The sequence below is a fragment of the Carettochelys insculpta genome, chromosome 25 (genome assembly GCF_033958435.1).
Source record: "Carettochelys insculpta isolate YL-2023 chromosome 25, ASM3395843v1, whole genome shotgun sequence".
Lineage (NCBI taxonomy): Eukaryota > Metazoa > Chordata > Testudines > Carettochelyidae > Carettochelys > Carettochelys insculpta.
Window position 1 is genome coordinate 13,519,819 of NC_134161.1, and position 15,743 is coordinate 13,535,561.

General features: G+C 42.6%; 1 protein-coding gene across 1 annotated transcript; it reads right to left on the bottom strand.

Moving 5' to 3' along the window:
- Window positions 1-8,409: 8,409 nt before the first annotated feature.
- Window positions 8,410-14,587, bottom strand: TMEM45B (transmembrane protein 45B). Its single transcript, XM_074977016.1, has 5 exons — window positions 14,404-14,587; window positions 13,418-13,630; window positions 11,388-11,572; window positions 9,176-9,321; window positions 8,410-8,539 (listed from the first exon to the last, which is right to left on the bottom strand). Exons 1-5 carry the CDS (start codon window positions 14,585-14,587, stop codon window positions 8,410-8,412), a joined length of 858 nt encoding a protein of 285 aa, XP_074833117.1.
- Window positions 14,588-15,743: the final 1,156 nt, after the last annotated feature.

A 15,743-nucleotide genomic window follows, 5' to 3' on the forward strand; every position in this document is an offset into this window, starting at 1 on the left:
TCCTTTCTTTATTTATGGACACTTGGGATCTTTTGTTGTCCTCCTTCTTGCTCTTGTCAAAATCCAGGGGTGTATCCCCCTCACCCTGTCTTTTTGTGCATAGCTACAATTCCAGTTCATAGTTAGTCCTTGAAGGAAAGTACTGTGCAGGCCTGCTTACTGCTATTAATGGGGAAGCATTTGGCCTCCTGCACACACGCCCCTCACAGTGTTCACAGAGCATTCAGCCCTTGCTAACCTTTGTAGGGGGAAGGGGCAAAAGTGATGTAAGCCAACAATAAGGACTATTCTACAGCTGTCTATCTTCAGGCTGCAGCTGTTTAGCACACCAGGTGCTTTAGTGTCTGAGCCACCACTGTGTTCGAGTTGAGATTGTTCCCAAAACGCATTCCAAGTTAATTAGCTCTGAAATGCCAAATTCATTCCCTAGGTATAAGCAAACACTGGCATTTTCCCTCAAGTGTCGGAACTACATGGCTAAAACAACCTGTCCAAGCCATTTTTGCTGTTCAGTCCTCTACCCACCATTCTAATTGGAGGTGACAGTAGATACAATCATGGATTTTTAAAATACAACATTCTAGCTCTAACTTCCACCCCAGGAGAGCTTGGTTTTAATATTTGATTTAAATACCTGCCAGCAGGTTATATTGTATACAAGAGTTGTTCACTATTGCCCAAAAGTGAAGGGAGCTGCAGCATCCACTTTGTGAATTCATTCGGAGATACAAAGACTGACAAGCCATTAAACCTTCTGTCTTAGTGCCAAAGCAAAGGTCTGATACTCTTTTTAAACGTCTTCAGAATGTCAAGAACAATGGAAAGTAAATAAAATTCCTTCAAATCTTTACAGCAGTTCTCTGATATTTTAAGAACATGACAGGCATGTTCTGGATGAGTCTTCACCTCCAAAATACACTTAAATGACTGGCCTATAGAGTTAACAGCTTTCCTTGAGTTTTGCTTGTTACTGATCTTTCCATCTCTGAAATGAGACTTCAGGCATGAGCTGTACCTCCTGCGTCATGCAAAAATAGCACATGGAGTCAATGCCAGTCCCACCTGTGGTTCCAAGAGAGGATTTTAAGAGTTAATCTTGCTTAGACCCAGATCTGCTATAACCAGCTTCAGTAGTTTTACTGGGAGTCAGGCTGGGGGGAGCCAAGTGATTGCAACTCATGTTAAAATTATATGGGGCAGTAGGCATGTGTCTATACAGCCTTAAATGGGGTTAGTCATTCAAAAGTGCTATGTTCTGTGTGAATTATTCAGAGTCTGTAGGAAAGAACAGCTGCTGTCCTAAAAACTCTCTCTTGGCTTGTCACAGCTCATTTGAATGGTGAGTTTCACTTAAGAAATCGTAGCTCCTCATCCAAACTGTTTTGACAGCTGGATCTTCATTATCGTGGTCTGAAACAAACCCTGAATTTGTTTCCAGATGTCAACTCCTAGCATTTGGGGATTGACATCAGAATACAAATTAAGGGCTTAGGCTTACCTTCCAAGTCAAATGTCTGTTTTGAATCTAGGTCTGTTACATACCTTTGTTCACACTTTCTCTTACTCAAAATGAGTTGCTTATGATTGGTTTCAGGGCTAATATTTTAATCTTTTTCATGATTAAGATCACTAAGCCATCCACAACTGACCCCAGCATAAATTATCAGAAGTACGATCTCTGTTAAGGAAACTAGGCCATGGGTTAATCTTCTAAAGTCAGTTGTGAAAGCTCTATCTTGAGAACTAGATGGCACACAAAATAGAGCAACTTTGTGGTCCCCACTGGAGGAGCAAGGACAACAAATTGAAAAGAACTTTTGTCATATATAGCGGCATGTCAACAGTGTGAAATAGTCGAATTTATAACACTGGATTTTATAAAGTCAAAATTGGGTGTCTGCACCTTCCCACTGTGCAAAATTACCTGGTGACCCATAAGTGAACAGCCATGCTCAGGCATGTTAGGGTGAATTGCATAGGCACTTGAACAATGCGGTGAGGGTGAAGTACGGGGGGGCATGGAGGCAGGGTCCAGAGACTCTTTTAAATTGTTATTGGGAAATATGCCTCAGTACAAACAGGCTAGACCACTAACACCCACCAAGAGCAGAGGAACCAAGTGAATTGAGCATGTCTAAATCAGTCAGCAATGGAATTTACTGAATTGCTTGCAGATTGCACTATCTGCAGCCTTCCCCCCGTCTAAAAGTGACAAACAGGAAAAACCTATACAGGAAAGATCCGTGGCCTCTGACCTAGCAGCCCAGAGGGCCAGCTGTATACCTTAAAAGGAAAAAATAAGTATGAGATGTATGGTTGTGTAAAATGGGGAGAGGGGCTGAGAGGGACTGCAGGCGAAGAGAAGCAGAAGCAAAAGCAACCAGGATGTGATGTGTCAGGCCTCTGGTGGAGCCAGCAAAGGGCAGGACCATACAGGGGGGCAACAACATAAGGAGGGGGAGGAACTCCCACCATGAAGAAATTTGTAACAGTATAGCTTAGATAGCCAGATGCAGTGTTCTGTTTTGTTCCTGTACCTGCTCAGCTGCATAAGTAAAAGTTAGCATTTGCATTTTTATCTCTGGTTTTCCTTTTTGTACACTGCCACAGCTATTTGTATTACTGTCTGTATGTCTTCAGTTCCATGAGCCTGTAAGGGTCACGTGTAAGGCTGAGGCAAAGACGCCCCAGAGCCCCTGAAAGGGCTTTGACCCAATGACAGGGAAGTTCTGAAAGTAAGCTGCCTCCGCTGGGAAGCATGGTCCATAGAACTTCTATGTTCTACAGGACAGTTTGTTTGTATCTGTATGTCACACTCTCCTATAAACCCTTAAGTCCCATCCCCCAAAACTCTCTCTTCCTGGTGATGGATAACAGCTCTTAGAAATTTAAGATACATAACAGCCAATGAATTCCACCAACCTGTAGGCTGTTTTATATAACTACTGGGAGTAAGAAAAACCTCGGGGTGTTTCTCTTTCTTTTGGGTGTAATCCTATTCCTCCTGTTAGTAATGTGAAAGCCAGGGCTATAACTACACCAGTTTTGTAATAGCAAAATCAATCCCCATTGTGCGGGTCATCGCTGAGATGCAGCCCTCCTTTCCCACCCCCCACCCCCCAGTTCAACACTTCACTCACCTCCACCCTTATTTAGGACTTGGAGCACAGCATATTTACTCCTCACCCACAGAGTCGACTTAGTGTGTTCCCACTAATTGCTGATGTTCAACTGTTACAGCAGTGCATTGTTGGAACCTATCCAACAGTTGCTTGAGCCCAGTTGCATTCTGGGCTTTTTTTGCTGCTGCATTAGGGGTAAAAAACTCTGCAAGTCCTCCAGTGGTGCCTGCTGTGGGTTCTATTGTCTGTCATTCTGCTTCTCTTCATATTTTTTCATTTTCCCATTCAGCTTGCTAGTGAGATAAATTTGACCTTTAATCTCATTAATTTATGCAGCAGTTACTCAGCTTCTATACGTATGAGAGTTTGTCTGCTTTGTTCAAGAACTCCTCCGAAGTGAAAAGAGCTAGAACCACCAAAGTCGTTATGCAGCTTCCTCTTCTCATAATTTAAAGCAAGGTGAGAGTTCAGTTGTGCTAGGAAAATGAGATGTGCCTCCAATGGGATTGCTTCTCAGAAATGCAAACAGAAGAGAGACCATCACCAGGCAGGTGAAAGGGGCTGGCTGGGGACACCCCCACCACTCCCCAGGACTGCTTCAGCCCCAAGCCTGTCAGGTGCCCTTGAGGAAGTTTGGGAGGGAATGAAGCTCCCCCCAATTTGTATGGGGACTTTGCTGGCTTTTCTAGGGGAGTGAGGGGAAAGTGCACAGTTTGCTGCATTCCTTGCTCTGGCTGGGGAGCACAGGGGGCAGATGAACCTGGACTTGCACTCCTTGCCCAGCTGTGCCTAGTGGAGCTGTAGCAGCTGTGAAGAAGTGCTGCTTGTACGGCCTCAAGCTGCTGCAGGCAGAGAAAGCTGGCGTAGTCCTCTCTCCCTGGGGCAGCCTGCCTACTGAACCCCTTATCCCCACCCCATCCCATAGCAGTGATTGTTATGAAACCATCCATAAATTACACATCACATTTTCATCTCTATAATAGTGACAGAGGGATAAGTATTTGCTTGAACATTGCTCGGATCCTATTTATGGCTCAATAATCACTGAGGGCAAGCATTCCCTGTAAGCTGTGTGCTTGTACTGCCACTTAAGAGAGATTCAGATACTGCCCAGCTGATTAGAAGGGTGCCCAGAGCTAGATTTTATTTCTGCTTGTAGTGCACATTTGCTTATGCCTTGGTGCATATAAAATAATTTTGCACATGGAGGGGAAAATCATCCACACGTAGACAAAAAAGATTAGAAGATTGCTGAGGGCACATGACTCTTAATTTCAGGTTATTTTGAAAGGTAGTCCACATTTATGTGGGACGCAGCCACCTCATGATTTCCCAGCTTTATATGCAAACTAACCTTTACATTTCTACATGAACAATGTACAAAGGATATTATACCAATAATTCTTGGGGTGTAAAGGTCTTCCAGGGGCTCAGTCTACTCATCTAGATATTGTCTCATTTTACAAATGGCTACATAGAAAGCACTAGCAAAGTCAGTACAAACTAAAGTTTCAAATTACTTGTTTATATTCTACCTTTATACTCTGAAATGTAAGTATAAATATATTCCAATTGATTATAAAATAATTAGATGGTAAAATGAGGAAGTCAGCAATTTTTCATTAATGGTGTGCTGTATCACTTCTGTATTTTTAGGTTTGATTTTTTTTAAAGTAGATTTTAAATTAAGTGAAACTTGGGGGTACACAAGACAAATCAGACTCCTGACAGGAGCAGAGTAGTCTGGTAGGTTCAGAGGAAATGTATTGTACAATAGTGATTTGTACAATATGGATTCCATGAAATATTCAATATTTCATTTGGCCAAACAGTGTTTTTTTCCATTTGTCAACAAACCCAAAAACCTTCACTTATGGTTAGAAACTAAATAGTGTTTGTTTTTTTTTTTGTTTTTTTTTTTTTTTTTGAGATCATCAATTGATTTTAAAAAAAAAAAATCTATTTTTGACTTAGCTGTAGCCAGGAGCAAGGAGAACTTTTTCAAGGACAATATGTTCACTTGTATTTCTATGGAAGAGATAGGAAAAGGAGCTGAGGTGCTTGCAGACATCAAAGCTACTTTACAGCTGCGCACCTGGGGCAGAAGGATCTGAAATACAGATTGGGGGGGTTTCCAGAGACAGGTTTGAGCAATGACTAAATACTGAGAGCAAGACTAAGAGAAGAGGGAGCTGATTCTTAATAATTAGAGCTAGTTACAATTATAGGCACAAGTGTTTCTACACCTTCCGAAGTACAAGTATAAAGGTGAATGGTAACAGAGAGATAGCCGTCTTAGTGTGTAGTCTATCAAAACAAAAAAGCAGTCCAGTAGCACTTCAAAGACTAACAAAATAATTTATTAGGTGATAGGTATAAAGTGTTTGCAAGAAACAAAAAAATCCAAACATTTCCTTTTCAAATTCTCAGGATCTCTAGGAAAGAACGACCAGCAGGAGGCATCGTCCTCACTCTTCACCTGGCCCGTAGAGGGTGACAGAATTGATGTGTGTGTCTGACTTTATTTTTTTCAGTCTCAATCTCTGTTTCCAGTGTTTTTCTTCACTAATTAAGGCTGCTGCAATAGATATGCATTGACACGTGTGCAATTGAAAAAACCTAACAATCTGATTTACCTCCTATATCTAAGTCATTTGGGGTTTTTTGAGGGGGGGGGGGCAGGGGCAGCATATTTCTTAGAGGATATCAAGAATGGGGCTCTTGGCATGCATTGCCTCAAAATGATGATAGCACAAAAATGGAACTTTTAGTTAAACCACTTCAGTGAAGAACGTCACACCAGATAATTACACTTCTGTCATGCTGCTGAGACCAAGCTGTTTTGTGCCCCCAAGATTTCATTGGATTTGACTGGATGTCCTACAGAAGACAACAGCTGGAATGTATGCTTTTGGCAGCAGTAAACTGATTATTTCCATGCTATTTCCTGCCATTCTTACCAAAAGATACTGAAATTGCTTGCTTTTTCAGATTGCCTTTGGAATTTAAATAAGCAGCTCTCTGTTAAATAATATCCAAGTCTGTGTATTATATTGCCTTGCATCTAGCAACCCTATGGAACTACAGGGGTCTGTACATCTTAAAAGAGTGATGCTTGGACCTCAGTGGTCCAGGAACCAAATTAACAAACAACATTACTGAAAAGAGCCACAGGAGTGTGAATTTATTTTTTGTTTAGTATAGTACTAGTACATCTAGTGTAAACACTAAGGTACTGTAAGTTTGTAACTTACTTGGTTAATAACATAGTAAAATTGTCCTGATTGATTCATAACTTTGGTTAATAATTAAATCCAATGTTTTAGTATCATGTGCTGCAAAGAGTTGCAGAAGGGGTTTTAAAAGCCATTTGGGGCTCATGAGTCTCAGCCCCAGTATCAGTGTCTTAAAGCTATTGACCACCGTAGGAGTATTTCAACACATCAGTGTTAATCCCTTTCATGGTATAATTGAATTTAGACAGTTTTGTATTTATTGTGGCTCCCTGACCCAAATCCTGCATAGTTTTTTTTCCACATATGCCCATTTCACTTATTCTCTCCTTGGCTAGCCTCATCACATATCAGTCAACAATGGTGCAGTTCGTGGCAAGGAGGAGGAAAACAACACCTACACCGTGCTAGCTGAAGCACAGGGTGATGAACACGATGGTTTCACTGTAAAGCTGGTCACAGCCTTGGCTTCGCCACGGCAGGTACAGCACAAACCCAGTCTGGTTAGACAAAATGTCACTTCATTCTTCCAGAGTAGGAAGCATCTTCTAATTGCTTATGCATTGAATGAGACCCTAGGCTTTGCATCACTTTGACCTGCTGCGATGAGTGGTAAGACATGCCTTCAGAGAAGCGGGGTGGAACATACGCAGCTTGTGTTGAAAAGCGTTTCCTTCTTTTTCTGTGTTATGCTTTCAGGGGGCTTGTGCCACTCATCGTGGGATGCAGGTCAGCAGTTCTTTGTGGTCTAATGTACTGAAAGCTTCAGAAAAAATCCTGTAGGATGTAGATAGAGGTACTGCTTGTATCCGTAGTTACAAAGAGGGTTGCATGCCTCTAAATAAATAAATCCTGCTTCCCCCACCCACGGTATATCAATTAGCTGTCTGGATGTCCTGATGGAAGTACCTAACAATTGAATCTCTGCTTGTACAATGCATGGGTACAGTTGCCATCTTTCTTGTTCATTTTCTCATCTCTCAGTTCCTACTCCAAAGTATTCGGTTTCATGGAAGAGACCTATGTGGCCCCACTATATCTAGCTCATGTACCTGAGCTTGCAAAGGAACAAGCCCCATAGTGCAATTTTCAGTGATTCCTCCACCATGAGCGGGACTTGATTTCTCCTTTGAGGATGATGCTTCCCTCACTTGCTCTAGGAGGCTGTTCCACAGTAAGAATGCCCGGTCTGGAGATCCCCTGATCTTTGGAGTGGCAAGGGGCAAGGAGGAGTGGTCAGCTAAATTTCAGAAATGCTTTTAGAGGGGAAAAAAATGTTTTTTCTTCCTTGGTGTGTTAGCTAAAGAGGTGCATAAACATACCCTTTTAAAAGACTGCTTTTATTTGTAGATGCATACTTGAAAATTCTGTAACTTATACTGTACAGAAAAATAATGAAACACCACAAAAGAGAATGATGACCTTCCTGCATATCTCTCAGTACTTGAGTTGCAATTTGTGGGTTTTGTTCCAGCAAGTTCATAAAATACCAGACTAGGTTTTCCAACTCTACAGTTCAATGCTAAATCTTAATTCAGTTTAGAAACAGAATTATCTGAAGGAAGAGTAGATAGTTTAGCCAACCACATAGGTATGAGATTCCAAATGCCAACTTCATTAGTTACACCCAAGATGTAGTGTGTTACTTTTAAAGATCACTTAAAGGGGAAAAAGTTGAGCACCTTTTCAGAGCTAATGGGTGTAAGGCAGTGGTTCCAACCCTGGGCTCCACAAGGGTATTTCAGGGGGTCCATGGAAAAACAAATAAAAATTGATAGAAAATAGAATTGGCTTTGATGGGAGTCTGAACAGTTTTGGGGGTCTAACTAGTGAGAAGGTTGGGAATCACTGGCTTAAGGGAATCTGTAGGGATTGTGGGGGACAGGAAACAAAGGTCTGTCTTCTTTGTTCTGTATATATGGCGTAATATGCATACTTCTCTCTCACCATAAGTACTTGATTATAAAGTCTTAAGATATTTTGTTTGCCATTTTAAAGATGATTAAGAGCTGTAAACTAAGGGACAATCCTCTGGCCAGAAATCAGCCAAGTCCTCACTTTTCATCCAGCCCATCCTCTGGGAGAAGGACAGGGTCAGAGCTTTGGTTGGTTTTCCGGAAACAAAACCCCCAGTCAAGTTCAACATCAATATTTCCAAAGTTTGCCTGACATGCCTTTCTGTACCTGTATAAAAAAGAAAAAGATCAATGTGCACGCTGGTCTGACAAAACACTGATCTAGATTAGTAAGTGATTTGGGCAACAGGACTATCTCTGACTGATTTCACAAGTGCAAATGGGTTGGGAACCCTGCTACCTTTATGTTGAAAACTGTTCACTTTTATGTAATATGGGCTCCTTCCCCATCATTTCTCCAGTAAGAACGTTTCATTTAGGTATGTGCTGCTCATCTGGTTGTATGAACCTAGTTCATTCAGCTAGTCAGACTTTTCCCTAAATGTCCACTGCTACCTGTGTAAAAAAGGAGACTCAAATATTTTTAGTCAAAGCAGTAATTGAGTTGTTATGAAAGCACTCTCTATAAAAACAACTTAACCATAGCACAGCAGCAGAGTTAGGTGCTTCCTTATTTTGATTCTCTCCTATACTTGATATATACATCTAACTTTCATTAGTGCTAACTTGAATTCTGTGTGCATGTGAAAATAGGAACAGCTTACCCAGCATAGCACTGCAGTGCTATTTAAATAGCTCTAATTATTGCGCAACTACCTGACAGTTATACAATGACCTGGTATTGCAAAATAGACACACATTGTTCTCTGGTCCAGACCTGCTACTGCCCTTCCCCACAACATACCAGTGAGAAGAAACAGAGTTGGCGGCTGTGATGAGGAGAGCAGCTGCATAATGCCAGAAGAAACACAGGGTGAGAAATGTGAAGTTTCCACGGTCAGTCTGGTCCCAGCCTCGCCCTCCCCATGGTGGGAACTGCACAAACCCAATCTGGTGAGGACAAAAGATGCACCATTTGACAGAGAAAGAAGGGTACTGTCTAGAACATCTCTGCACTTCTCCATTATGATTAGAGAGGCTTTAGCGTACAGTTGAGAAATGGACAATCCCACCCCTTGCCTAGAACAGGGGTGGGTAAGAAGTGGCCTGGGGGCTGGACATGGGGTTCACTAGTGTTAGCTCCTGGCAGGCTGCCAGTTGCTTTATTTACCCGTGTGTCTGCAAGCACAGTCACGTGCAGCTCCCACAGGCTGCAGCTTGCCATTCCCAGCCCATGGGAGATGTGGGAAGCTGTGCAGGCTTGCTTACTGCTTTCCACAGCTCCCAATGTCGGGGAACAGCAAATCATGGCTAACTGGAGCTGCAAGCAGCTGAGTCTAGGGCCACACAGGTAAATAAAGTGTCTGGTGGCCTGGCAGAGACTAACCCTGGTGAACTGCATCCTGCTGGCGGGCCACTTATTGCCCACCCCAGACAAGAGGCAGAATGCTCTTGACTTCAGGCATGTCTATGCTCACCACTGGCTCAACGGCCAGCCGTTGATTCAGCAGGGGTTAATTTATCACATTGAGTATAGACATATATTGACCACTGAGTGCTCTCCCATCAACTCTGGTTCTCCACCAGAACAACAAGGTGGTGCCAATGGGGGAGAGTCTGCCATTGACTCATTGCAGAGAAGACACCACAATAAGTAGATTTATTAACCTACCTGAAGTTGCATAACTCACATCAGTGTTCCCAAGTAGTGTAGTCCAGGCCTAATTATCAAACCAATGACCTCCCCCATTCCCCCTGTTTACCATAACCTCTTGGCTTGACAAACCTTTTTAAACAAGGGGATTTGCCAATGTTACATAAGGTTCTATTAACTCGGTGGGTGTCAGGAATTAATTAGCTCACCTTTACAATTCTGAGCAGGACGACTGACATGGGGAAAACCTGAACCTAGCCTGTTGCTTATGTTTTCACCTCCCTAACCTCTACCAAACCTTTCTCTTGAGCACTAGAATTTGGCTAGTCCAAGGATACAAGGCAATTAGAAAGGTTTCATAGACAAATATTATATAGAGTGGTTAAAACAAAGGTTTTGAAGTCAGGCAACATGATTCTATGTGTAACTCATCAACAAGCAACTGAGCGTCACAACACTTTTAAAAGGCAGGTGAATGCTATGCTTATTTGACCCACAGAGAAACAGACCATGAGCATGTGTCTGTAAGAGACCCAAGTGTCCTGTCCACTGGAACAATTAATTTGAGGTTATGCCAGCCTCACAGTTTGTGAGTTTTCAAGATGGCCTGACGTATTGCGTCACCAACTTTCACAATTACATTGCAAGTCCCACCATATTTGGTGGGTTTTTAATCTTGATTTTTGTGAGGGTTCAATTCCAGATTGTGTAATGCTTGGTTTGTTCAATACTGCATATATACTCGTCTCATCATCATAGCTGTGGTGCAAGACAAGAGCATGCAAATATATGGTTTGTATGGTGAAATATTCAGGCTAATCTACACAATCCAGAGATTAAACCCTTTTCGACAATGACTTAAATACCTTAAATATTTTTTATGAGTATAGCCACATGCTCTCCCTATAAAGTGGGCAAGCTACATACCATTAAGCTACAATGGGCTGATGACCAGGAATACCATAGATGGACTTTCCTTCCCACCAAAGTAGGAGCTAAGTGATTTAAAGACCCAATGGACAAAATTCATCCATGGTGTAAATCCACTGAAGATGGAGAATGTTGCCCAGGCTTTGCCAAATTTTCTGGAAGAATAAATTGCTACATTTTGTTTACTAAGAAAAACCCAATAGGATCACCAATATGTACAGGATAGTAAATATGGTCTGTAATGAGTAATGTCAGTGTTCTGGAGCAGCCTGTCTTTTTGTGGTGGACCTCGCATAATGGATCTTGTTCCGTGACTGGGCATTCCCAAGTGCCATCACAATAAATAAACCATCATAGAGCTGTCTTCTCTTCTTTCCCTGCCACCATCAAACCGATAAAGCTCGGCTAAATGTATCGGATCAGAACAACTGACCTGCCAGAACCAGGATCCCTGGAGGATGAAGAAACTGGTCCTAAAGAATTCCAGGATGGTGTGATCCCGCAGGAACACTTCCATCAGGGCGCAAAGGGCTCCACCAAATACAGCAATAAGCAGCAAGGAATGGAGGTGCTGACCCAGAGCGTTGTTGGTGTAGTCATGGAACCAGAACAGGAAACCTGCGACATAATAATTCAGTTGTATCAGGGACAGTGAGTGAAGAGGAATCACAGGAAGTGACCACAGGAACCATAGGTTGCATTTAATGGCCTAAATGAATACATTTTTTTTCTGCTCTGTGCATGTTCAAAGGTGGATATTTGATTTTTGTGAGACAAACCAGGTGAGAGCTCCCCACTCATCATCTTCATTCATGGCGAGCAGCAAGGAGGATAAAACAATATGCTACACAAGCTTAAAAAATTTCACCCTATGACATTATCTGCTTCCTCCAGCAAGGCAGATCTTGAAAGATTCTGTTGCTGTAGACCGGGGTGGGCAATTTTTGATGGTTGGGGGTGATGCCAAGATTTTGATAAGTGTTCAAGGGCTGCATTTATTTTTAGAGTGGGTGCAGAGTTTGGGATGGAATTTTGGTGCAGAAGGGAGGTCGGGATAGGGAATAAGAGAGGGTGCAGGGTCTGGAAGGGAGTTGGGTGTGTTGTCAGAAGCAGATTTTGTCTGGAAAGCGCTTATCTAAGCAGCTCCTGGCCAGCAGCTCGCTCAGACCAGCTTCCCAGCCTGCCAGTAGCCCCAAGCCATGTGGCTTTTTGCATTGGGGGAGGGTTTCCTGCTCCTGTCCCCAGCAAAATTTCCCAGCTCCTGTTGATTAGAAACTGGCCAATGGGAGGTAAGAAATTGTGCTGTGATCTCCATGTCCTCAGCAAAATCTCTTGATTCCCACTGGTCAGTATTGTGTATGCAGCCAATAGGAGCTGAGAGATTTTGTTGGGGGTGGGGCAGTGCAGCCCAGTTTCTCATCTCCCATTAAATGGTTTCCAGCCAGTAGGAGCTGAGAAAATTTCCTGAGGGCGCAAGGACAGCACTTGAAGCTCTACCCCCTCTGCAGCCATAGGGGCCTGCTGTGGTCTGGAGTAAAAGGCTTGGGTGGCTGGATCCAACTTCTGGGTCTTATCTTGTCTGCTCCTGCCCTAGACTCTCTAGAGTCTGCTTCATAATGGATGTGTCTGCAGTACCCAGGCCCTTTGCAAAATAGGAGGCAACATAAGAGTCAGTCCATATCTCAAAGCATAACAATAAGCTTTATACTGACATTGCTTCTCTGACAAGGATCCAGCCAAAGAAAAACAGCTTCATATGAGGCACTAGTTCCAAACCACCAGGAGTCACTATCAGCAGTCACACAACACCCTGGGAGAAGGCAAGGAGCTTTTTCTACCTAAACCATTACTGCCATCTAATGCTTGTAAAACACGAAACGCCTCCAAATATCCAACTGTTCACTGCATGGAGTGCCCTACGCATGCCTCATCTACTCGGTATCATTCCAGTTTTAGTATATGTGCTGCCGAAATGAGTATGCCTGTTTTCCATGCCCCCAAAAGGGGCTCTTTCTTTTTGGTTATTAGAAAAAAGTTTGTTTCTCCTGTTTAGCAGTCACATAGTGACCATATACCATTGCTACTGCTGCCTTTTTTGGTCCACATAACATGGTGGTATTGGGATGTTGCACCACCAAAAACAAAAGGTCTTGAGACTGTTTCATTGCTTTGGAAGGCCTGCTGGATGTATTTAGAACTGTTCAAAATACTCACAAGAAGAACACAAAACCTCATGGAACTCACCAGGTTTCACTGCAGGTCCAAACCTTGGCCCATGTGCATAGAGAGTTTCAGTTTAGGCTCTGAGACTTTTCATGTGAACCTGGGAACCAGGCATGTTTTCATATCCAATTCCATCAAAACTGGTGAAACAGTTTACCAGATCTCCAGCCGTGTTTTCTCAGTCAAGAGTCTGTCATTTGAAAGTTCAGACAAACAAACTGTTCAGGCTTTACTACTCACCTTCACTAAACATAGCCACAGAGAGCAAGAGACGATCCAATCCCAGAGACAGCTTGAACGGGGAATAAAAGAGAACATCCATAATGCCTGAGAGGCCATAGAAGAGGTACATGGTCGTGTACTGCCAGTTAGTCAGCTTCTCCCAGCTCTGGGACTCCTTGCTGTAGAGGCCCATGTGGGGGCCACTGGGGATGAACTGCTCAGCCAGTATCCCTAGACAGCAGAGGCAAATAGAGATCATGATTTTTCACTGTACATAAGAAGCGGCATATGCCCCAGGCTGGAGAGTGTGAGGCATCCCCATGGAGTTCACTTAGGATTATCTATTGGAGACACTTCCTAGTTTGCAATGTGTAAAGCACAGGTTGGTGTTCTGTTTGCTGAGTTGTTTTTGACGATGTTGTAAGGCTGCTATCTAAAATGCTGAAATGAAGGCCACTGAGATAGCTGAAAACAGAATTATCCATTTTCCTTTACAGGTAAAGTCCACAGACTCTCTGAGGGTATGTCTACACAGCAGAGTTATTTTGAAATAATGGCTGCTGTTTTGAAATAACTTTGCTAACATTAACACAAAGCACCCACTGTTTCAGAATAATATCAGATGTTTTATTTCAAAATAGGTAAACCTCATTGTATAAGGAGTAGCACCTGTTTTGAAACAGGTATTTTGAAATGGGGCTGCGTAGACAGGAAATAGAGCCTATTTCAAAATATGATATAGTGCATCCAACGGCTCTATTTCAAAATAGGCTCTATTGTATGTAGACACAACTATTTCAGAATAAGGTTTGCTTATTCTGGGGCTTCAGTGTAGTGTAGATGCATTATTGAGGAATAGCTCATTTTGGAATAACTCCAGAATAAGGTATTACGGACTAATTTTGCTATGTAGACATACACCGAGAGTACCGTTGCAGCATGATACTGGTAGGTTTTTTATGGGCTGTTGGGCAAAGTGGTAGCAACTAATAGTCCACCCTTACCTGCTAGAGCAAAGAAAGCTTTGGCTGCCCCTTCAAGGACATCCAGTTTCTTGATCCAGCTGCTTGCACGACTGTCTGCGTTCCACGTCCGGCTCAGATATTTCAATGGGTATTTCACAGACCACCCAAGCCCGAAGACCAAGAAGAAAGTGCCCCTAAGCGCACTGCCTATGAAGCTTGACATCACTGAGGCAATGTGCTGGATATCTGGGCCTGAAAGAATACAAACCAGTGTTCAAAATCATCCTCATCCCTCTATCTGTAGTGTCCTAGAGTCTGACATGCTGTCAAATCACAACACTCAAAAGCTTCCTGTGAAATTCCAATGCACAGCTCTGTAACATATAACAATAGAGTGGTAATCAACAGTGACTGGAAAATAAATACAGAAAGAACCATGATACTGCTGGGAGTTTGGGGGGGAAGGATTTGTGTAATAACTGGCTTGCCCATGGCAAGAGCTTTTTAATGCTCTGGGAAAGCTGCTAACCCCTTACAGAAGACTTTGGCAGCCAAAGGTTTTTTTTAATGGGAAAGTAGCAACGTTACTGCTGGCCAAAAGCTAGTTAGTATGTAAGATTTTTAGAAATATTAGCTCCCTTCAAGGAAAGTAATTGTGTGTATCAGAGGGGTAGCCGTGTGTGTGTAATTGTGTGTGTGAGTCCAGTCAACCAGATTGGATGTGATTTCTTAATAGTTCTAGAGAACTTTGGCTTCATTAAAGGTTCACTGCTGAGCCAACAGGGAGACACAAATGAGATTCCTGTACAGCTAAGGTGACTGAACATCCCCGATTTTGGGGAACGGTACGGAGTCCCAGGTACAAAATGCAAGGATCATGTAGTATGTATGGAAATTGTAACAATGGCTGTACTGGCACATGCATACATATACCATGCATGATTCTTGCATTGTGCATGTGTGTGCAGAGAGCAAGGCCAGGAAGTAGAAAGCAATTTAAAAAAATAAACCAAAAAAAGTTGAGCTCTTTGATTTCTGGCCATACTCTGGGAAAATGATACATTTTGAGGAATATTAGCTGGCCCTCAGGATATAAAAACGAGTCCCAAGAAGCAAGTGCAGTAAGCACAAGAATAAACAAGGAGTTATTCAAATGCTTGCTACAACTAGCAAAGCTGAATTAAATGTTCAGTTGAGAGAGCGTCTCATTTCCCTCCTACTACCTAAACTTTTCTTTTGCTTTTTTGCACTCTTCTTGTGTTCTTCTGAGTCACTCTTACACCAGGAGACATATCCCTTTTTGTACCACACAAACCTTCATCTCTTTCTGCAAACCGTTAACCTCTTCTTCCGTTAATAATAGCCCACCAAGAAGAGAA

What these genes read in the sequence shown, in the direction of transcription:
- TMEM45B (XM_074977016.1), bottom strand. Translation starts at nt 14,587, where the DNA reads ATGTCAAGCTTCATAGGCAGTGCGCTTAGGGGCACTTTCTTCTTGGTC. An exon ending in AGGGATCCTGGTTCTGGCAG is followed by an intron (nt 9,322 to 11,387) that starts GTCAGTTGTTCT and finishes TGTCCTCACCAG; the next exon opens with ATTGGGTTTGTGCAGTTCCC. An exon ending in AACTCTGTTTCTTCTCACTG is followed by an intron (nt 8,540 to 9,175) that starts GTATGTTGTGGG and finishes TTTTTTATACAG; the next exon opens with GTACAGAAAGGCATGTCAGG.